Source organism: Neomonachus schauinslandi, chromosome 6, assembly GCF_002201575.2.
Source record: "Neomonachus schauinslandi chromosome 6, ASM220157v2, whole genome shotgun sequence".
Classification (NCBI taxonomy): domain Eukaryota; kingdom Metazoa; phylum Chordata; class Mammalia; order Carnivora; family Phocidae; genus Neomonachus; species Neomonachus schauinslandi.
In genome coordinates this window covers 145,153,169-145,176,090 of record NC_058408.1, presented here as the reverse complement: position 1 = coordinate 145,176,090, position 22,922 = coordinate 145,153,169, and the positions used below count along the sequence as shown (strand labels likewise).

At 49.4% G+C, this 22,922-nt stretch overlaps 1 protein-coding gene across 1 annotated transcript in view; it reads right to left on the bottom strand.

Moving 5' to 3' along the window:
* Positions 1-1,108: 1,108 nt before the first annotated feature.
* The window catches only part of BTBD16 (BTB domain containing 16), a 43,146-nt gene continuing 21,332 nt past the window's right edge, over positions 1,109-22,922 (bottom strand). Inside the window, exons 11-17 of the mRNA XM_021703828.1 lie at positions 16,845-16,964; positions 7,777-7,868; positions 6,848-6,930; positions 5,232-5,309; positions 3,810-3,908; positions 2,252-2,440; positions 1,109-1,222 (exon numbers count right to left, since the gene is read on the bottom strand). Coding sequence (XP_021559503.1) covers positions 1,154-1,222; positions 2,252-2,440; positions 3,810-3,908; positions 5,232-5,309; positions 6,848-6,930; positions 7,777-7,868; positions 16,845-16,964 — 730 coding nt within the window. The 3' untranslated portion in view covers positions 1,109-1,153. The remainder of the gene's footprint in view (positions 1,223-2,251; positions 2,441-3,809; positions 3,909-5,231; positions 5,310-6,847; positions 6,931-7,776; positions 7,869-16,844; positions 16,965-22,922) is intronic.

Here is a 22,922-nt window from a genome sequence, read left to right as displayed (position 1 = left end):
GACTGTGGGGGTCGCTGGGGCCTGGATGGCCTTCTCCCAACAGCCAGCAAGCAGCCAGGCCCTCAGTTATGCAGCTGCAAGAAAATGAATCTGCCAACCTCATGAGCTTGGACACGGGTTCTCCCCAGTCATGTCTTCAGATGAGAACACAGCCGCACTGCCCCTAGACTGTAAAGTTGGGAGACCCTGAACAAGGGACCCAGCAAAGCTACCTGGACTCCTGACCTGGAACAATTGTGAAATAATAAATGTGTGTTGTTTTAAGCCACTGAATTTATGGTACTTTGTTACCCTGCAATAGAAAACTAATGCACAAAGTGGGAAGAAAGGCTAACTCACTTTCTCCAAACCACTGAGCTCCATTTAAAAAGGTAGATGATCAATAAGTCACTCTGTACCTTGTAACTGCTCCCTTCCCTTCCTGCTTCTTGTTCTGGCTGCACTAAAACTGAGGGACAGAGGTCAGGTGTGTCCTGTGCAGCACGTAGAGATGCATCATGAAAAGGAGAGCACTTGGTGCTCCCAGTTGGAGTATGTTGTCATTGCTGATGCTCCCATTACAGTGCTCCTATACAGGCAACAAATTAAGGCTGGCCTCCGGGTGCTCTGAGGTCAAGGATGGCGAATGGAACTCAGGTTTGGTATTTTCCATCCACAAATGATACAAATATGGTGCTCCGGGTTGAACATCTCCCCAGAACTCCTGTGTTCAATCTTAACCCCCAAAGGTGATGGTATTAGGAGGTGGGGCCTTTGGGAGGTGATTAGGTCACAAGGGCACCACTCTAACCCTTACAAAGTGTCCCCAGAGAGCCCCCTTGTCCCTTCCACCATGTGAGGACTGAGCGAGAAGATGGCCGTCTATGAACCAGGAAGCGAGTCTTCTCCAGACCCTACCCTTAATACGCCAGCATCTTGATCTTGGACGCCCAGCCTCCAGAATTGTGAGCGATAAACGTTTGTTGTTTATAAGCCCCCCAGCGTGTGGTACTCTGTGACAGCAACCTGACTGAGACGTGGGCAAAGTTCTACTAAGACCATGGCCAACTAGGAAAGTCAGCTGAATGCTTGAGTGGTCCCTTCAATGTCATTTTATTTTCTTTTATGCAGACTGGTGGAAGAAAAGAAATCCCGTAGATTCTTCTGGAAATTGTCAAGATATTGGGAAGATGAATGAAAAACTTGCATAGATTGGGATGCCCACAGTTTGGACTTTCAAGGCCTAAAAGATGAAACAAAACAAAGCAAATGGGGCTTTTAGGATGAACACAATTGCCCTGTTGAGAAGGGGAGAGAGAGGCCTTCACAGTTGTGTAAGGTGGTCATTCCCAACTGTGGCTGCGCATTGGAACCACCTAGGGAAGTTCTTTGAAACAAACTCTAAAAAAGTTAAGTATATCATAAATACAATAAAGTACACACTTCTTAAGGGTCCGGCTTGGTGAATTTTCATGAGTGAGTCCTCCTGGCTGACCATAATAAAGAACGTTTCAGGCACCTCAGAAATCCTCTTCATATTCTCTCCCGGCCAATATCCTGGCCTCCCTGCACACACCTCCACAACGGAAATTGCTATTCTGGTTTCTGACATCACAGAGAATAGCTTGGGAAGCTTTAAACAACGCCGATGCCTGGGCCCCACCACGAAATATCTGGTCTCAGGAGCTGGGTGGCGCTCAGGCCTGCAGACCGTGCAAAGGGCCAAGTGTTCTAGTGTGCAGTCAGGTGTGGGAACGACTCCCTGGCTTAAAGCTGAGTCCCATTCCCTACACGGCAGCAAGGGAGGCCCCCGGACGTCCTGGAACTCACAGGTTCCTTCTAGGACTACAAACAGGCTCTCTGGCAATCTTTGGATTTCACCTGTCAGGAGCCAGGCCAGGTAGGGTATCCAGCTGGATGCTGGCGCGGCCACTGAGGCAGGTGGGCCAGGCCACGGATCTTGGTGCACATCCCAGGAGATGTGCAGGCAACAGCGGGGATGGTAGTGGCAGATACACTCCACCAAATCTCCCCTCCTCCAATACAGTACCCTTTGACATTTATAAAATGGATCTGGTGTTATAGTGAGAGTTTTCAATGTCCTCAGCTTTTCATTCAATATCTCTCTCTAGCGTGGTGTGGAGCTGTGATTATCTTTTAAAAAGTGAGCAAGGGTCCCCTGGAGATGTAAAGTCAGGGATCCCCAACAAGGGGTGGAGGAGAAAAAGAGCACAAAGGACATTAAGGAGAAAAGTCAAAGACAGACACTCACATGGCTTTTGCAGGATGGCTTGACGAATCCAAACTTCTGGGTGATCTGGTTGGTCCTGAACTCCTGCCACTTGCCATCCACCAGGGTCTGGGCTCTGATCTCGTACCTCACCAAGCGCTCTGCTCTCAGGCTAACGGGGCCATGCTCACAGAGCAAGGACGGGAACCCCGAGTCAGTGTGCCTTACTCTCTGCAAAGAGGGTGATCCGCCTTAGGTGAAACTGAAAGTGGGGTGACCCAGAGTTAGCAACACCTGGTTCGTTGACTCTCCCGTATGATGTGTGCGGAGAGCAAGAGGGTATTCCCCCAGGGCCCCATTTCCTAACAGCTGCTACTGCTGAATCAGCTCGCCACGGAGCCCTCACCATACAAAACCACTGGCTCACAGACTGGGGTTTGGTGAACCCAGAAAAATGCTTTTAGGTCAAGCTGCATTGAATTGGAAGTTCTTCACTATTGCTTGGCCCGAATTTAAAAACCAACATAGTATTCACATGAGCATTTCAATGGGCGTTGTTATAGGATTCATCTCTTCCATCCAGTAAAATCCATTATGTAGGGAAGTGCCTGAGTCACTGAAGACCAAGAACTGACGCAAGGAAGAGATGTGACTCACTCAAGGGCACGTAATGGGGTGGTGGCAAAGCTGGGGGTAAAACTCTCGTTTTCTTCACTCATGCATTTATCCACTCGTGATACAAACATACATCCCCTGCATGCCGGGTACTATGATTAGTGGTGATAAGAAAAAGATGAATGAGATATGGTTTCTCAAGGAGCTTGATGTCTTAGAGACTTATAAAGCAAATCCTAAGTGGAACACAGTGGTCCCTGGTCACAGTTGTCATGGTCAATGTCATCATCATCACAGAGCGCTTTTTGTGTCAGGCCCCGTTCTATGGCCTTTGCGCAAATTAACCCAGTAATACTGCCCACAGCCAAGTGAGGTAGGTCCTATTACCTTCTCCATCTTAAAGCTCAGGACGCTGGACATAGGGAAGGAGGTTCATCGGCTTGCCAAGGTCACGCAGCTCACCACACAGCTTGACTTCAGCTCTCTGCTCTTAAACACAGTGCTCTTCCAAAAGTCTAGCAAGAGCACCGAGGCGAAGCCATCTGCCCTCCTGACTTCACCAGTGTCCTGTCCACCGCCCTACTCTGCCTCTTTCAACAATTCCATTCCTTCTTCCCTTGTGGGCACTACGTGTTACCTCCATGAAGAGGGGCCATCAGTAAAGGATCACCCACCACGTATGAACTGAAGATGAACTGAGCCCCAAATGTGGAGTCAGAGTCTAGAATTTAACCCCAGCTTTGTCAATAGAGGCCATACGAACATGAAGACGTGCAATTTGGAGATCTTCATCTGTTAAACAGGCCAACAACAGCAACCTCCCAAGGTTGTACAAGTCAAATGACAATCACATTATATGAGCATGATTAGCACCAGGCTTACAACACGTTCCATGTTCATTATTAATGAATGATTAATCAATTATTATTGATTTAGTATGAATTGACTCTATCTGAGACACAGCTTTCCTGGGCTCTGTCCTTACCTGCATGTAAAAACTATAAGAGGTAGTATCATGTTTGATCCCCTTTATCTCAAAGAAGAATCCATATATGGCAATCATTTCTGAATGCGTTGTATACTCCTAAATTGGGAAGGATAAACAACAAAGTGACAGAGAACAGAATCTTCAGTGTTCAGCGGCAAGAGGACACAGTAAAACAAATTCTAGCTAAGACAAAAATGACTAATTTGACAGCTGATTTAAAACACAACAGCAATTTTAGCCTAGGAAGAGCCAAATTGTAGTGACTTCACAAATCCCCCAGGTTAGCACTCAGTGACATGTTAACTGCTCTGTGCATCCTCTAGTGGGGAGAAGAACGAGTTAGGCATGTTCTTAGATGTTCAGGGGCTTGCGGACCTTTGGAACAAAGCATTTGCTCTAATTTGATGGGTCTAAAAGACACTCCATACTCATGGTATTGCGAGGTGTCCTGACCCCTGCGGTCGGCGGTCTGTCTACTTAGGCAGGTCTCTGCAAGCAAAGGGGGAGACCCAGCCCATCCAGGCCTGACCCAGAGGGGAGTCTCTGATGATAGATTCAGAGCCCCAAGTCCCTGAAACACAAATTCTTTTGAGATCACTACTGGGGTGGCTTTTAAAAATGTCGGAGAACAGCAATTTCTTGGAGAACTGTGCCTTTTCAGGGAACCCAAGAAGAATGCAACCACTGGCCCTGCATACTCCCCTGGTGACTGAGCCTTGCAGCCAAGCTCCCTGACCCCCTGCTGCTTGGATTTGGGGGACCCATCAAAATATCCACCCAGAATAAGTTCCCCCCCACAGGGCGCCTGGGTGGCTCAGTCGTTAAGCGTCTGCCTTCGGCTCAGGTCATGATCCCAGGGTCCTGGGATCCAGCCCCACCATCGGGCCCCTGCTCCGCGGGAAGCCTGCTTCTCCCTCTCCCACTCCCCCTGCTTGTGTTCCCTCTCTCGCTGTCTCTTTCTCTGTCAAATAAATAAATAAAATCTTAAAAAAAATAGGTTCCCCCTTGTAACCGTAAACACAGGGTTGGAGTGGAATCTCTCATCGAGCAGTTGGCAAGTCTCGATGTTTGTGGGAAAGAGAACAACCAGTTCATCCCAGTTTGCCCAAGCCTTTCTTGGTTTTAGAACAGAAAGCCCTGCATCCCAGGGAAACTCCTCCATCCCTGTAAAACTAGGACAGTTGGTCCCCCTCAAGGAGAAATTTTGGATGTGCACACCATGTCAATGAACAGTCTGTCCCAGGCCCCTGTCTTGTGAATTTCATTTCCTAGGATGTGGTGAACATGCAGAAGGAGACACAACAATTTCCTTTTCTGCCCTGGCCTTGCTAAGAGAGGTAAGAAGCGATTATACAAAGGTCCTTAACCAAGTGTGGAAGGGGACAATCCTTCCCCTTGCTTGGGCCCAGTGGTCTGTACCTGGTTAAAGAGCAGTCCGAATCTCATGGCTTGGGTGGTAAAATCTTTCACGTGGACCATGTCGCCCCCACTCTCCAGCTGAAAGAGAAGCACACAAGCTCACCTGGATACATCTCTCACCATCTGTACATCGGTTCACTGATCCCACAACCCCAAACCTGCTTGAAAAAGAGTTCTGTCTCTGGATCCCACACTCAGCCACTAATCTAGGCTGTAGTATTTGTTGAAGCCTACTATGTGCGGTACTGTGCTCAGTGCTTTGAGAGGATGCAAAGGTGAGAATGAGAAACATGCCTGAGCAGTCTCACCAGGGAAATAAAATGTGTACATAAATAGCCTGATCACGATGCAGAGAATGATGATGGCCATAAAGTCACAAGCATGATCCCACATGGCAGGCTCAGGACACTGGCAGCAAGGGGCTAAAGAAAGGAGGTGGGCTGGGTCAGAAGAACAGAAATGGTTGGGGGGGGGGTACTTCCTGAGGTGTCCAGCCCCAAGGACGGTCTCCGCCTCAACTCTGCTCTTAGAGCATAGATGTGAGTTACGTCCCACAGAGGCTCGGTTCCATGGAGTCATTGTCTGCTGGGCAGCGACACTGGGCACTGTGGTTTGCACATTACAATAGGTATTTGTTGGGCTGAATTGAATTTTAACCAGTGACTCATAAATCCTCAGAACTCAAACACTGCCCTACTTCATCCCTAGAAATGCACGATTAGAAACACAAGAAGTACAGCAGTTTGCATAGACAATTCACAAAGGGAGAAATGCCACATGGGAAAAATATTCATTAAATAGTAAATCTAGTAATAAAAGAAATGCATATTGAAAAACGAGATTTCATTGTTCACTTCTCAATTAACAAAAGTGATCCGAAATAAAAACGCCCTACATCGCTGAGCATGTACAAAGTGAAGCAAGCTCATTCATTACTGGGGGAAGAGTAACTTGGTCCTAAATGTTTAATATGTATCAAGAACAAAAATGAATGTTCCTTTTTGGGCCAGTATTTTCTATTCTTGAGAATCTCCTATAAGAAAACAATTCTAAGTATGGTAAAATAAACTCTCACGTGCAAGTATGTTTATCATACAGTCATTTATAATCGTTAACAATTAGGAACACCACGAATTGTCTACACTAAAGGAAAGGCAAAGAAGCATTGTTTATAGCAGATGCTCTTGGTGGAAGAGTTTGCAGCCAATAAACACAATGAGATCTTAGCAGTGGTTGTCTCTGGGTGATGGGTCTGGGGGTAGGTCTTTTCTTTTTTTCAATTTCTCTGCATTTTAAAAATTTCCAATAACAAGCACCCATTACATGTGTGTTTTGGGGGCTTGGTCAGAGGGCAGTGTGGCCAGTGCTCCGGGACTCCATCTCAGGCTCTGGGTCAATAGTGTGCAATGCGCCCGGCACCTGGGTTCCTCCTAACCCGGCCTCCTCCCCCTCTGGCCCTCCAGGCTTGGCTTTCCCCACTGCCCTGGAGGAGGAGCCAGAAACATCCCGACCTCAAAGGCCCAGAGGTTTCAAATGCAAAACACATCTCCAGAAAAAGCCAAGTCAGAAAAGCAATAAATTTCAATAATTGTTTCCTTGCTGAGCTGGCCACTCACTGCGTGGTAATGGTTGGCTGTAACCCGGATCAGCCAGGACTCTGGGAAGAAATTAATGTGCCTTAACTCCTCCAGATTTTTGCCTTGGAAGAAACACAAAGAGAACATTTTTATAGCTGTATTCAGCACAGACCGGCAGAAGGCTAATTTATGGAGAGAAAAAGGAGGGAGCTGAGGGTTGAGGATTGGAGGGTCCAACCAGGGCCCCAGGGATCATAAGGTGCGTGGAGCCCAAATGGGACGGCACCGAGCACTTTCCCCCAAAGTGTTTATAGCCCCCCGGCCGAAATCCTGCCCAAGAAGGGTGGGTTGGGGTCTGATCGTGGGTGTATTTGGGGTGTCTAGAAGCAACTTGGACAAAACTACCTGGGGTCCATCAACTATCCCTGGGTTTTAGAGTTACGCATTATGTCTGGATAATATCCTTTCATTTGCAAAGGTCTCCCTGGGGGGCCACCTGGGCAGCCCCAAACACACTCCCCAGTAGCTTCCTCCTCTTTCCAACTCACAGAGGCCTCTGCCAGGCCCAGTGCATGAGGCTGAGGAAGCCAGGTCTGGAGCACAGACCCACAGGCTTCGCCCCAATGGCCGAATGCTTGACCTGGAGGGGATGCTCCTCGAAGAGGGGGGAGCATGGCTAGCTGACACTCACACAGCCCTTGGCAGGTGCACAGGCTTTCAGGATCCACAGGGCCCTTCATCCACTACCGTATTTCACGAAGCTCTGACTATCCCCCACTTTACAGACAAGGACACTGAGACCAGACAGGTTCGTGACTTTCCCAAAGTCACACAACTTGGAAGTGACAATGCCATCGCTCAGCCTATTCCTTTCAAAATGCCTACTGGGTCTTTCCCAAGAGTTGCTGGCGGGGGGGGGCAGGTCCCCAACAGCCTTCCCAGGGGGCAGTCCCTTGGGCAGGGCTTACCTCTGATGATGCCGTGCAGACGCAGGCAAAGGAAGAGCGGCACCAAGCTCTGTCCTGTGTCCTGATCCAGAAAGGAATACTTCTTGGGGAAGCTTAGCAGAGGTGCAAAGAGGAACAAGAGATTCATAAAACTGCTTTCTAGAATTGGTGAGGGGTAGTGAAAGTCATGTCAAAGAGACTCGTGATTTCACTAGCCAGGGGTAGATGGGCTTGGTTCTCTCTGGACCCGTGAGGGGTGTGGAAGCAGAGGGCCGCTGAGGCAGCCTGGGCGAAGGTTGACCCCAGAGGTTATAATGAGACACTGGTTCTAGCCCCCTTGCCATCCACCACGGAGCCGAGCAACACGGCAGGTGCACGGAGCGTACTTATGAAGTGACTGACGGTAATGAGTTACTTTATAGAGGATTCTGAGATACATTTTCTCACTTGGGTCTCACAAACGTCTTGTGGACCAGACAGGGCAGGTGTCATCGGCTCCATTTTACAGATGAAAAACAAAGGCTCAGTGAGGACTTGAACCCAGGACTTCGGATTCCTCCTCTCCACAGGCTGCCCTTTCAATAGTGGCCAATGTAGGCCCTTCAAAGGTGCTTTCTGGTAGGATTAAAACGAAGGAATGTGGGTAACAAGTTCTAGTAGCTGTTTCCCAATCACACCTTCAGCGGTTACTGCCCATATTAACGCCAGTTAATTTCCACACGTGGCTGAGGTCAGGGCTGGGTTGAGATCAGATTCCTTTTGAGAACACACATACATGTAGACACACACCCACCACTCTTGTTTTGAAACAACTTGTTTCATTAAAGTGTCACTTTTCACCAATGGGGACTACGGGGGTAATTTTTCCAAGTCCCTTTGGAAACACAAAGTCATTCCCTCAAGGCAAATCCGTATGAGACCAGCCAAGGTTCTTGTAGATTATTTTTCCATGAATCAAGAGTGATGTCCAAATCACACCCTGTCTCAGCCAGACTGAATGCACCTTTGGCCCTGCGTCCTGCCTCTGCTGGGGGTGCCCGCCAGCCTGCTGAGGACCATTTGCTTTCAAATGGGAATTCTTGGGACTCTCTGTGTGAGCGGTCCCAGGAGATAGTTTAGGGATGGTGAGGCATTGTGGGAGGGGAGAGGGACACCACGACAAATGAGTTGATTCAATCCAATGATTATTAATTAGAATCCACTGGGTGCCAGTCTCCGGGAGTGGACAGATCAGGCATAAAGGAAGGAAGGCTGATACTTTCAGGAATGCAGTGTCCTATTGATCTTGGAATCAGCCCTCCACTACCCGGAGCAGGTGGAGCTGGGCTAATGTGGGCCATGCCGGGGCCCCAAGAACACGATATCTTAGCCTCCTTCCCTGCCTCTCTCTCACCATTTAACGAAGGAACAAGCTAGGTGCCATCACGCAGGGTACAGGTGTCAAGGAGGGAATGCTCTGGGGCATGAGCCAGAATCCTCGGCAAGGGCCCCCACAGCCCAGCACTGCCGAGAAAGGAGCACCTGCTGGAGCTGTAGGTTATAGACAGTTTCAGTTCAGAAGGGAAAGGACAGTAAGAGGACAGCACTTCTCCTGCGACTTGGAAGCCCCCGGGGCACCAACTCTGCAGCTTGGTGGGAAGGCTGCTGGGAGAGGAAACCAAGGTCCCTGAGTCTCCCTGGGATTGCTGCTCAGACCCGACAGCCCATCAGCCAGGAGCTCTCTGGACAGACCGCCTCTCTCCGAGGATTTGGGGAAGAGCTCTGTTGAGACACGTGATTGAACTTTAAGATCCCTCTGGATCACAGAGACGTGGCAATGGTGGCAGCTGACTTGCGAGGTCATGAATCTGCTCATCCATTGTCCAGCCACGCCTCGGCAAGCTTAGCCCTGGAGTCAAGACACAGCAGGTTCCAGTCCCGGGCCGGCTGGCCATCAGTCACGTGACTGAGCCTCCCTGAGCTCTAATCTCCTTCCTGTCATGTGGGGACAACGGCCACGTGTGCCTCCATGGGTAGCTGGGAAGAGTAAAGGTGATGGTGCTGGGCACAGTACACCAGCAAGGACTCCCCACCTCGTGATGACTGCCACAGTCCTCTCGTCCCTGGGAAAGGGACCTGGACTCAAGCCAGCTAAGTGCATGGTGTTCATGATCACTGCCACACCCTAAATGGTCCAAGCCAGGGGCCACCTCAGAGGAAGAAAGTGGTGGCCTCCGCTACTGATTTTCTAAAATCTGACAGCATAAGCATCAGAGGGCTGTGGTCCAACACCTGGAACCAGTCAGTACAGCCCTGCCCCTGGAGCCCCGTGAGGTCGACTGTCGCCGAGCCAGGACTCTCCCCAGACCTCCTGAGAACAGCCCCGTGCGTTTTCTCCTCCCCTGGTTCCTCTCCACTGTCTGGAGGCAAAGGCACCTACTATCTCGGGCTCAACCATGAGTGCATTCACCCCACTTGACACAAAGTGAGAGGAAGCTGACCTAACTTGGGGGCCTCTGTGCATGGGTCTGCCGGCGGGACTGGATGCTGGCATGGCTTCGCCTGGAGCTCAATGCTGTGTGTGCCAAGATCTCTCTGGGAGCACCGACTGCTCTGGGGCAAGCTTCAGGCCATGGTGTCTGCCTCTTCAAGTTCTTCAAGAAACCCTTGGGTCACGAGCCCTTCGGGAAGGACAGTTCATAGGCCTTGAGACGGCAGGACACACCCAGGTTGGCTCTGGGCCCTGCTTTCAAGGGCCCGGGGACAAATCCCCCACAGACTTCCTGAAAGGCAGTGCCCAGGACGAGTGTCCCTCTGACTGGGACAGGTTGTGATCATAAAGCTGCTCTTCACCACAGCCTTCTCACTTCCCCCATCCCATCACATGTTGGTTATTTACCCTTCCTGTGAGCGTCTGACTCAGGGCCCCATTGCCCCAGGACTTCAGATTTTAGCCTTAAAATACACACTTCAGAATTCTGACACATGACACTCCACGGGTGAGCCTTGAGGACTTTATATTGAGAGAAATAAGCCCAACACAAAAGAATGAATACCATGCGATTCGACTACACGAGGTCCCTAGGGTAGTGGGATTCACAGAGAAGCAGAGCGGTGGGTCCTGGGGCAGGGGGATGGCTAGCCCTTAATTACTGAATGGATACAGGGTTTCTGTTTGGAAAGATAAAAACATTCTGGAGATGGAAGGAGGGGTTGGTTGCACAACAGTGTGAGGTATTTTTTTACTGCCACTGAACTGAACACATAAAAATGGTTAAAATGGTCAATTTTATGTTCTGCATATTTTACCACAATAAAAAAGGAGGAGGATCAAAACATCATTTCTATGAACAATACATGAAATAATAGTTTATATTTTAAGGGGAAGTTTGAAAAAAAAAAGTTGCACACTTTGGGGCAAAAACTCATGATGAGAATGGAACCCGGCTTTTTTCAAAACGTAACTCGGTATAGACCTGGGCACCTTCAGCCAGCTGGGAGCCAGGACCCGGGCCGCCGTCTGCTAACGTACCTCTTATTTACCGAATGTATTGTCTGTCTCTGCTTCTGAGGTGGTAAATGCCACAGAGATGGGGCTCGGCATCTGTTTTGTTTGCTCACCTACTCTCGGCTCCTCTTGCAAGGCCTGGCGCTCAGTGGTCTTGCAATATGTTGAGTGAATGAAAGGGGTGAGGAGCTGGCCCCACCAACTTGGCAGCCTCCATCCTGCCCTCCCTTCCCTCCACTTGCCCACAGTGTCTCTTGGAGGAACACCAGCTATCCCCGTCCCCAGCGCACGTATGTGCACACACGTGCACACACACATGTGCACACAGACCAGGCTATTGCAAGCTGATTTTCCTGGGCTTTATGGGGTCCCACCTGCTGTTGTTGCCTGCTTATTTGCCAGGCCAACTCCTGTCAGATATTCACTGAGACCCTGTTCGATGTCTTGACAACCCCAAGTTGGTCTTGACCTTTGCCCAAAGGCAGAACTGGTTCTAGAAATCCCGTGTAATGGTCATCTTCTCTGCCCTTTGTAAGGATCTCCTGCATCAGACACTTTACAACCCTTGGGCTCCTACCACGTCTTTACTCTTATTGAAGAAGACACGCTGGGGCTACCCAGTTTGGGTGGAAAGCCAAGAAGCCACAGGAGGGAAGTGAAAACTTGGCAAAGCATAGGGATCAATAATATTTAGGGACTTTGAAAACAAAGGAGATTCAGCTTCCAGAAAGCCAAACTCTAGGGGAGCAGGGACAGTGTGGTCAGAGCAAGAGAAAAATAAAAAAGGCAAGAAACACCGAAGTCCGGTCATGAGAAGCCCTGTTGCCCCCAAATACATCCACCTCCCTGCCCAGGGCTTGGCTATCTGAGACAGAACCATTTAATGGCTCCCATGTTGTTTCAAAATGAATGCTCTGGTTAAGAGATCAGAGTTGTCACACCAGGGGTGCCCAGTTTCATGATGACTCTGTGGCCACATCTGCAAATGCCACTTATTAATCACAATAGACACATGGCTTCTGGCTGCCCTGTCACACAGCGTCACAAAGCATGTCCCTGGAGACATTGGCAGGCTCAGGCGTCAGGGATGTGGGGTGTGGTGGGGTGGCTCCCCTCACAGGGCATGGGGGGAGCGTAGTGTTGGGTTTGTCAGGCCAGTGCCCACTCACACGGTCAGCATGTGCTCTTGTTCTCTCTGCAAAGAGAGAAGCTCAGAGGAGGAATCTGTCCAGTAGGCAGGTGAGATCTGGGAGGGCTTCCTGGAGGAGTCCTTGGCCCGTGCTGTAAAGATTGGGTCAGATTGGGATAGGGCCGAGGAAGGAGGGGAGACTCAGCTGCAGTGCTCACGGACATCTGGGAGTTGGGATCATGTGGAAATTGGCTTTACTGGTGGGGTTCAGTGACCTCCTTCTGGAGAGGTTGTAAGCCCACTGCTGGGACCCATCCTCGTGTCGGAGAGGGGCCCATTTAGTGATTAATCAATCTGTTAAGGATTAGAATTACAGGTCTATTCATGACTTTCCCTCAACCCAGAGAATCTCAAAATAGAAGATCAGGGAGACCCAGGTCAGCCCCTACTCCACCACCATGTTGCTGAAGGACCCTGAGCACGCCCCTTGCCTTCCCCCGCCATCTGTCCCTGGACGGAGTTTACGGATGCTCCGTTGAGTGAAAGGGAAGGCAGACCTTAAAACATGTGTACTGTAAGATTCTATTTATACAAAGTTCAAAAGCAGCCAAGACATCTTGAAAGGAAAGGAAGCCAGGATGTTGTTTGCCTTTTTCTGGGAACGGTGGGGACTGAGATAAGACCCTTTCGGTGGCTGGCCGGGTCTGTCTCTGGGGCCGGGTGCCGCGCACACAGCTGTGTGCGCTTTGTGGAAATCCACTTCAGCTTTGGGAACTTGTCAGTGTGTATTTTATACTTTGATTAAAGATGTGCTTTTAAAAAAGTGAAAAGGGGGCACCTGAGTGGCTCAGTTGGTTAAGCGTCTGCCTTCGGCTCAGGTCATGGTCCCAGGGTCCTGGGATCAAGCCCCGCGTCGGGCTCTCTGCTCAGCGGGAAGCCTGCTTCTCCCTCTCCCACTCCCCCTGCTTGTGTTCCCGCTCTTGCTGTGTGTCTCTGTCAAATAAATAAATAAATAAATAAATAAAATCTTTAAAAAAATAAAGTGAAAAGTTTCCCTGCCTCTGGCTTTACTCCAACTGAGGAGACTTTACAGCTTTCCTGGACTTCTCAGACTGCTAACTGGAAAGAAAAGGTGACTCTTCCTCTGTGGACAGAGGCAACAGCTTTGTTTACCTTTTTTGTTTTGTTTTGTTTTTCCTACAAGGAAATGTTAAATTTAATTCTGGCCAGCCCATTTGTTTTTCTAAATTAACCATTGCCAGAAAACAGACTGTGGGTGCTGAGGGGTGTGTTTGTGTGTGTGTGTGTATGTATGTGTATGAGTGTTCCCTTCCTATACTTAGCAATGAAAATAAGTTGGAAGATGTTCATACACATCTAGCTAGGCAGAGAAACTTCCTCTTCATCTTTCCGTCAGTGCCCCTGGCATAGAGTGCGTGTTCAGTAATTATGTGTTGAATGAATAAAAAATTGAAAAATCAATTAATAAAAGAAAATGGGAGAATAAGAAAGGCCTGGACCTGTGTCTTTATTTGCAGGCACTATTCAAATACCTGGCCTCCTGGCTTGTTTTCTGGACATTGCTAAGACAGATCAGAAAAGGGGCATCTGGTCTATTTTTACCCAATAACTGCTCCAAGCCCTCTGATTTGGAGGCTGGGCCAACTGACCCGAGACCCTGCCCTGCTGCAGGTCAGCCCCGGGGATCCTCAGGACAGGATGGCCAATACGGAGCAAGGGCACCACCACCACCCACTGCCATGTCTGGGGTAGACCCACCAAGACGTAATTTCTCCCTGAGCCTAAAGAAAGCCTTGGAAGCCTTCCTTGTCTAGAACACCAAATGGGCACCCGCCCTCAGTCATCTGCCCGGGAGCCCTGTTACTTCTAGTTGCTACAGACAAGGCCTTCTCTGAATTTTGCATCAGCATACGAAGACCCGCTTCTGTGAGGGGAACCAAGTTACACAAGAACGACTAATGCGAACTTATCATTCAGTAAGCCCTTCCGTGCATAGCACGGTGCCGGGAAGCTACGAGTAAGTAAAGGCCCACACGCCCTTCCTTCAAGCTGCTCATGATGTTCCCGGGGAGGCAGGATGTAGGTGCACACCACGTGGTTGTAGGGACTGGTTACAGAGGCTTTCCGGCGAGGCCCCGCCATGGACAGACGGGCAGAGGGGGGCAGAGCGGGCTGGGGTCAGGTAAGCAGAAGCAGCGAGTGCTGATAACCGAGGTTAAGGAGTCTGGGGCCTCCGGGAACACGCACTGGGGAGGTGGAGGCCATTGACGAGGGAGAACCTTAAAAGTGCCACCTTTCTGGGGCAGAAGAACTGGGATGGGAGGAGAACCAGCCACAATCCTAAAAATGGGCTCATGGTCCTCAAGGTTGGGGGTGGGCCTAGGAGACTGCTGCGGAAGGGCACCGAGGCCCAGATGGTCTGTCTCTTCTCCCGGGGTGGAGGGGCACGAAGCTTGCTGGAGGGGAGCTGGAGGGAAGGCAGGCCCGCGGGCCGCTGGGAGTCTCTCCTGCACTGAGGTTGGAGTACACGGGCCCAGGTAGGAGGTATGGACACCAAGTGGAAACTCACAAGTGGTTTCCAACCAGGAACAAGGTGGCATCGGGGGCTTGGGAAAGGCCATGGAGGGGAATGTGGGCTCAAAAAGGAACCAGGGTAGATGGGAGAGAAATGGAAAAGCTAATGATGGCAGGGAGGAGCCTCAGGACCCCAGCTCAGGAAAACCGAGGATACCCCACTCTCAGCAGAGGGGGCTACACACCTGAGAGCCTCATTCCCACTGTTTCTTCCACATTAAAAACACAGTTTCCACATCCCAGCTCATTTCCTACCTCCTGGTTCTAAGACGTTTCCAGTACGAATGCTAACTTGGAGCCAAATAGCAAGTTTTCCTGGTGCGTGTGATTCATAGGAAAAAGTCTCTTGGGCTATTAAAAGAGGGGGGGGGCGCGGTTTAAGCATTTGCGTTCAAAGCAAATTATATAGAAACTAAGCAAAGTGCATGTCATTCTGGCACTGAATACTGCTTTCCCCAAATAATGAGGCAGGAAAAATGAGCTCTGTAGTTAACATGGTGCACAGATGTTCCAGAAAAGGATTAAATGCTTCAGAACAATGCAAATGAAACCTGGCTTAAACAGGTCAATCCACTGATGAATATGTGAAAGATGTGTTTATCTGCGAAACTCACATGTGCACGAGAAACGGAGCCTCTTGGCTTCCTTGAACACACCTTATCGTGCCTGGAAGCCCCATTCCTGCTGAGGTTGGGGGAAGGTGCCTCAACCTGACAACAAAGGTCATGCCTGACTTCCTCCAGGCAGATCCTCTGAGGACCGCCTGGGACTGTCTTTGGCGACAGGGCCACCACACTCCACAGCCAGCCTGCGTGATGGGAGCATATTTACAAAGTATTAATTGAGGCCAGAGAGCCCGTAAACTACCAATTTCACCCTCCCCCCGACCCTGCTCCCTGCCCTCAAGCTGCCACAGCTGTGGAGCTAATGGGGGGCACTCTTGATTGAACAGATAGAAAACTCTCACAGCAGAGAGTGGACCAGGGAGGGGAGGATGCCCTGCAAGTCCTCAACTAACAATAACACTGAACCTAGAGGCAGCCTCAGAATCTTTCTGAACACGGCGTCCAGGGAGCTATTACTGAACCAGCTGGAGCGGGCACAAGAGAGGAATCCTAACGGCCATTCTAGGAACCAGCAGCAAAGTGTCTTAGGATTCAGCAGGCCTGAGTTCAAGTCAGACCCCATCACTTGCATAATCTCTGACAGATAGTTCATCTCCACCTTGAGTTTCTTCATCTGTAAAATGGGAATGAAACCAGCCCCAGAGTCTTATGAGATTACAAATAGAAAATGTTTATCAGAATTACTGCACTTAGTACACATAATTAAATGGTGTCCATTAAACTGAAATTATTATTTTTCACTGAACTTTTGAGATCTAGAATTTCTAGAATTCATAAGTTTAGAGGGTATAAGAAACCGAGCTAATTCCATGAAACCTTTGTGCATTCAAATGCTTTTCCATTTGTTTAGAACATTCAGAATGTCATATGCTACTGTGAAACATAAGTGAGTACGACCTGGTCTCATTTAGATACATTTTAAACATGATGTTTTGAAGGTCAGCGTGGTTTGGTAATAATAAATTTTGCCGAATAAAAGGAGTACTTTGTGCATCATGTCTCTTACTGGACAGAACAGGTGGACAGAAGCACATGGTTATCTCAAATTATAACACCTACATATTCTTCACGTTTTCAAGTAATCCAGTGTCTCCAAGGTCTCCCATAATTTTAAGTCCCATAAAGAAAATTGCATTCTGTGCACTCTGGATGGTGCTATGAAAAATCACATCACTGATGCTTTTCCTCCAGGATGTTATGAGTAAAAAACCAATGTATGTGCATTTCATCAATCCGCACTAAGTTATGTTACCTGTTAAAAAATGCCAGCACAGTTTCAGGCACCGGAACTGTCTGGACTTTGTGGTTCAGTTGCAAGAAGACCCACAAAAGTAGCGTTTTCAGAAGATGAAACTCGTTAAAAGTGAACAACCTGGCCAAAATAAAAGAGAAGAAATTTTAGGAATAGCAACAACTCCCGCCATTTTTAAGAAAAAACAAAAAGTTAAGAGTTTAGGAATGAGGCAACACCACCCCTGAGTCTGTAGGTCACTTCAGACAGATGTTAAATGATGTTCTCAAGGTCATGGGAGCCGGTGAACGGCGGAGCTGGGATGTGACCCTCAGCAGCCTGACCCCCACCCGCTGCACTGCCAAAGAAACGGGCAGCTTTAATGAGACAGGTGTGCCCGAGATGTTCTCATCTGTTCTTTCATTTAATTCCGTACAACAATCCTGCAAAGTTGGGATATACTCCTTAGTCTTACAGATACATAAATTCAGACTGACCCTACGTTTATTTAAAATTTTAATATTTTGTTCGTCGTGGTTTTTTGCATTAATTTTGATTTTAAAACATTGCACCACAATATACTTATCTCAGCAGCTGAGGTCTTTTGGTGCCCCCCCTTAAATTTTGCACCTGAGGTAAATGCCTCAATCCTCACCTCCTAGTCCCAGCTGGGACTGAGGGCAAAACACCTTAGTAAGTCCGCAGGATTCTGGGGGCAGAGCTGGGCGTGGGTCAGTGCAGCCCCAGGCTGGCTATGGAGCCTCCTGCAGGCTGCTCGGTGGCCCCACAGCCCCAGCTCCCTCATCCGTAGATAGTGGTGATAGAAGATGCTAGAAACTACGTGAGCGGCACAGATTCCTGTCCCTGCTCTAACAAACTGCCATGAACCAAGTGGCTTAAAACAACACACATTTATTATCTTATAGTTCTGGAGGTCAGAAGAACAAAACGGATCTCACTGGGCTAGGATCAAGGTATGGACCGCATTCTTTCTGGAGGCTCTACGGAGAATCATTTCTTTGCTTTTTCCGGCTTTTAGAGGCTACTCACATCCCGCGGCTTGCGGCCCCTTGCTCCAACCTCAGGCCAGCAGCACAGCACCTTCCAATTTCTTTCAGGCTCTTGACTTTCCTGCCTCTGTCTTCCAGGTGCAAGGATCCTTGGGATTATTATTGGGCCCATCTGGGTGATCCAGCACACCCTCCCCAGCTCAAGGTCATCCACCTGCGACCTTCTTGCCCTTTTGCCGTGCAACCTAACATAGTCACAGGCTCTGGCTGGGACGTCATTATCGAGCTGACGGCACACACACGGGTCATTAGCGCAGTGCCTGGCACGGAGGCGCATGCTAGCAAACAGCAGGTCTGCCTCCTAAGGGGCAGGGCTGGGTCCTGGCTGCAGAGCCCGCGCTCCGCCCACAGTGGTGTGAGACTTCTTATCTAGAAACAAGTGGTGAGAAAGAGCAAGTGTCACCCCCCCCCCCCGTCAACTCTGTAAAGTAAGGAGGTCTCCCAAAGAGCTTCTCTAAAGCCTCCAACAACTTGACTATCTAACAGGTCATTTCAACATGTCTTAAACCCCTGGATGTTTCCCACCTTGAGCATGGGGACGGCACGCTGGCTTCCAAACATCTCACAGCCGCTGCACCCACCACTTTGAGTGGTCTTGGTGGGTGGGACCCAAGCTAAGTGGTGACTCTAAAGGGAAGTGGAAATGTCACCCACCCACCTTTCACACTATTTCTGGCCACAGGAGAACGTCTTTTTGCTCTTATTTGTTTTTAGGCCACCTACAGGTGCATGGGCTTTGACGCTGGCTAGACAGGACCAAATTTGTCACTGTCTGGGCCATGATGGTGAGAATGATGGGGGATGTCACACAGCCACCTAGGATATGATGTGCCCACATAGATCTCTACCAGGACACCAGCCAGCTCTGGCTGGGGAGCTACGTGACTCCTGGTGCAAAATCCAAGCCCTAGGTCCCCAAGCCCCGAGGAGCAGGCAGCAACATGGGAGGAGTCACTGGGGCTCCATGAATCAGGGTCCTGGTTTTACTTTTATTATGATGAGTAACTGTTCAAATAAAGCCCCCTGTCTTTAAAGATTTATTTATTTATTTGAGAGAAAGAGAGAGAGCGTGTGCATGCATAGTGGGGGAAGGGCAGAGGGAGAGGAAGAGAGAATCTTTTTTTTTTTTTTAAGATTTTATTTATTTATTTGACAGAGAGAGACACAGCGAGAGAGGGAACACAAGCAGGGGGAGTGGGAGAGGGAGAAGCAGGCTTCCCGCCGAGCAGGGAGCCCGATGCGGGGCTCGATCCCAGGACCCTGGGATCATGACCTGAGCCGAAGGCAGACGTCTAACCGACTGAGCCACCCAGGCGCCCTGGAAGAGAGAATCTTAAGCCAACTCCGCACTGAGCATGGAGTCTGATGTGGGGCTCGATCTCAAGACCCTGAGATCACGACCTGAGCCGAAAACAAGAGTTGGATTCTTAACTGACTGAGCCACCGGAGGTGCCCCAAGCCCTCTGTCCTTAGGCTAAGTACCGGTACCCTAAAGTACTGATTCCTGCTGAGGACATTCAAACATATTTTCATTTACTTAGGAGCTCTGACGGCCTCACAGAACCCACAGAGATCCTGAACTTCCCTCCCACACAGGTGAACATCTGGACTGTTCTATCTGCGTTTACTGGTGCTCACTAGTAGCCGTTGGGAGGTAACTGGTATTTGTTCTTTAAGAGAAAAATGTTAACAAGACAGTTTGTCTTTTTTTTTTTTAGAAAATTATACATAAGTAATAAAGGCCCCCGTTTGAGTACAGACTACAGAGAAAGCAGTATCACTGCAAACAAGAAAGCATGACCAAGGGTGTCTACGGCAGTCTGATGGCCCCAACAAAAAATGAAGCAAAATAAAACAAAAGGCCATTAGGAAGGGAATGAAAAATTGCTATCTGTTCATTCACTGGAACCGTGTACAACATCAAATTTAAAATGCTAATTAGATATGTAAGTATCAACATGGAGAGAACACATCACATTATGTCAGTAAATAAAGTAAGCTGCAGAACATTGCAGTCACTATGAGAACACTGATTTGAAGTTTAAGCTTTTATGAAACGATATTACACATTATTTATGGACACGCATATATGTAGTAAGAATATAACCACATCGATTGGGCTCATGCAGGCCCACGACAATGGTCTGATTGTCTTTAGGGAGGGAGGGAGGCCAAGAGGATGCTGCGGAGGGAGCATGGTTGATTTCTGCTTTATTGGTAATGTTTTCTTCCTTATGACAAAATGTCATTGTTCATTTTGGGAGGTGGGTCCAATTGTGTTTTCTATTCTCCTCCTACCTTTAAAATATTTTTACAATAAAAACTAACCATCAATATCCTTATTGATCTTGATTATCAATAGGGAAAAATGAGTCCTCGTGCAGAGCACAGCAGTGGCCTGGGCGGGTAAACACCCGGGGCTTTGAGGTCACTCAGACCTGTGTTCAAATCCCAACTCTCATGCTGCACGCAGGGAATCTGAGCCAATCCTTTCATTTCCCAAAACCTCCATTCCACACGTGAAAACACAGGTAACAGTACCCACCTCACTGGGTGGCTGGAGGAGTTAGGCTGATAACCCACTCAAAGTATCCTGTATACCACAAGTGCTCAATAGTTGGTAGATGGCGTTGCCATTAGCCAGAGAAGCATCAGCTTGAGGAACTGTTATGGTTGAGAGCCATGCCCCACGGTGCTCCAGATGTGGGACAGGCCTGCCGTGGAGGACAGGGTTGGCTTCTCCTGTGAACTCCTGAGCCCTCAAGCCAAACGGTGTCATGGGCCGGAAGCCAGGGAGAAGTGGGCAGAGCCTGGGTTGTAGGGCAGTTTCCTGTGCAGATAGGAACTGGATAGCTGATGGAGTTTTCCACTTCTCCTAAGTCTACCAGGAGCTTGGCTTCCAGAAAAGCAGAACTTGGAATGCAGCTTTCATAGTATTAGAGTTCACGGACCAGGGTAACCTAGTGGTGACCTCTAAAGAGAAACTTAACTGGCAACCCAAGGCCCAGGCAAAGAAATAAAAACCCAGAGGCCCCGGAGGTCAGGAAAATTGTATTTTATGCGACGCTGCTTATGAAACCCAAAGGAAGATGAGGTCAAAGGGCTTCAGAAAGGGAAGGTGAATGGCCCAGAAGCTGAAGCATCTGCTGAGATGGACGTTGTTCCCATGAGGCTTAGAGACCCAAACACCATGACCACAAGCCGGGGGACGGGCCACTCTCTACACTAAGTGGGCCCGGGGGATGTGCCATCCCTGACCCCTCATGGGCTGGTACTGCCACCCAGCTGCTCTGGGGCCATGTGACTTGCCAGGACAACCCAGTCCTAGCAGAGTTCTGGTTGCTGGGCAGCGTGGCCTCCAGAGCAAATGAAGAGACGGTGCAGCGTGGAGGGTGGGAGGCTGGACTTTGGAGCCTGAGCCCTGGGCTTGAGCCCAGCCCTGCCTTTTATTATCCCTCTTATCTTAGGGACAGTAACTGTACCTATCACACAGGGCTGTGGGGGTTTGGAAGGGACAGTGCACAGAGCAAGGCACATACCCCAAAGTGCTCGATAAACATGAACGCATCCAAAGGTTTGTTCTTAATCAGCTGCGGTGCAAGGTGCCAGATCCACCAGCCGATGAGCGTGCCCAGGTGAGGAGCCCGAGCCTGGGTAAATGTCTCACAACCCTACCAGGCGCCGGGTATGGCTGAGCCCCGTCTTCCAGCACCTTCTGTTCCCCACCTCCCTCCAGCTTCAAAGCAGGTGGCCGCTGGACATCACCAGGGTGGCCGAGGAGAATCTGCCTCCGGGGACGTGAACTTGAGGTCTGGGCGCAGTCGGCCCGGTGTCTCCAAGGCACACAAGCTGATGACGTGCTCGAGGTCACGCAGGGCTCTTCCCTCCTACTGCTGGGACGGCTCTGGACTGGCGTAGACATCTCCTGGGGAGGGGCCGGAGGAGCAGGACCCCATTCCCACATCAGTCATGTCTCCCCAAGTTTGTGCGTCTAGACGCTTGACGTGGAATGTACTTGACCTCTTTCCCTGGCTCGTGAACGTTTTGTAAGGCCCATTCCATCACTGGGGTTCTGGCTGTGGTCAGAAAAATTTTCCCTTTTCTTGGTTAAATGCTACCAGGGTGCGACAGCTCAGTCTTTCCAAGGGAGGGACAGCATTAGGAAAAGTCTAAGGGATGCCATGTTTATCTTTTCTTCAACGGTTGCGTAACCTTTGCTCTGCTGGAGGGTGGGGGAGGGCACATGTGGGGAAAAGCAGCAGGGAGTGGGGCAGAACGACACCAGGAGCCCACCCAGGGCCCCTCGGGGTGCTCCCGGGCTGGGGTTCCCGAGGTCCACCTGATAATACAGTCTCCCTCAACACCAGAACTCTGTTCTAGCAACCTCCTTTCTCTTTAAGTGTGAGGGCATTGCAAGCCACTCAGTAAATTCAAACCAACAGTGGAATGAATCCGTCCAGATCTAATTTCTGAAATCAGAATGCCTTCCATCCCATAAGCATGAGTAAACATTTCATCGCTAATCTACAGCTAAAATATTTAGAATTTACTTCTCGCTTTTGAAATTCACCCTGAGGGGATACAATCTTGGTAACTTGGCAATGGGTATCAAGAGCCTTTTAAAGAGGCCCAAAGAGGGGCGCCTGGGTGGCTCAGTCGCTAAGCGTCTGCCTTCGGCTCAGGTCATGATCCCGGGGTCCTGGGATCGAGCCCCGCATCGGGCTCCCTGCTCCGCGGGAAGCCTGCTTCTCCCTCTCCCTCTCCCCCTACTTGTGTTCCTTCTCTCGCTGTGTCGCTCTCTGTCAAGTAACTAAATAAAATCTTTAAAAAAATAAATAAAGAGGCCCAAAGAGTCCTGACAAGTCAATGCAATCTGTCACCCTAAAGCAGACCCTGCGCTGGATGAAAGAATGTCATAAAGGAGAGCACTGGGCCCACGATGTTAGGTATTCACATCAGTGCTGCATTGCTTGCAGTTGATAACTACATTGTGACCACATTAAAAAGTTCTTTTTCTCAGCAAATAAAC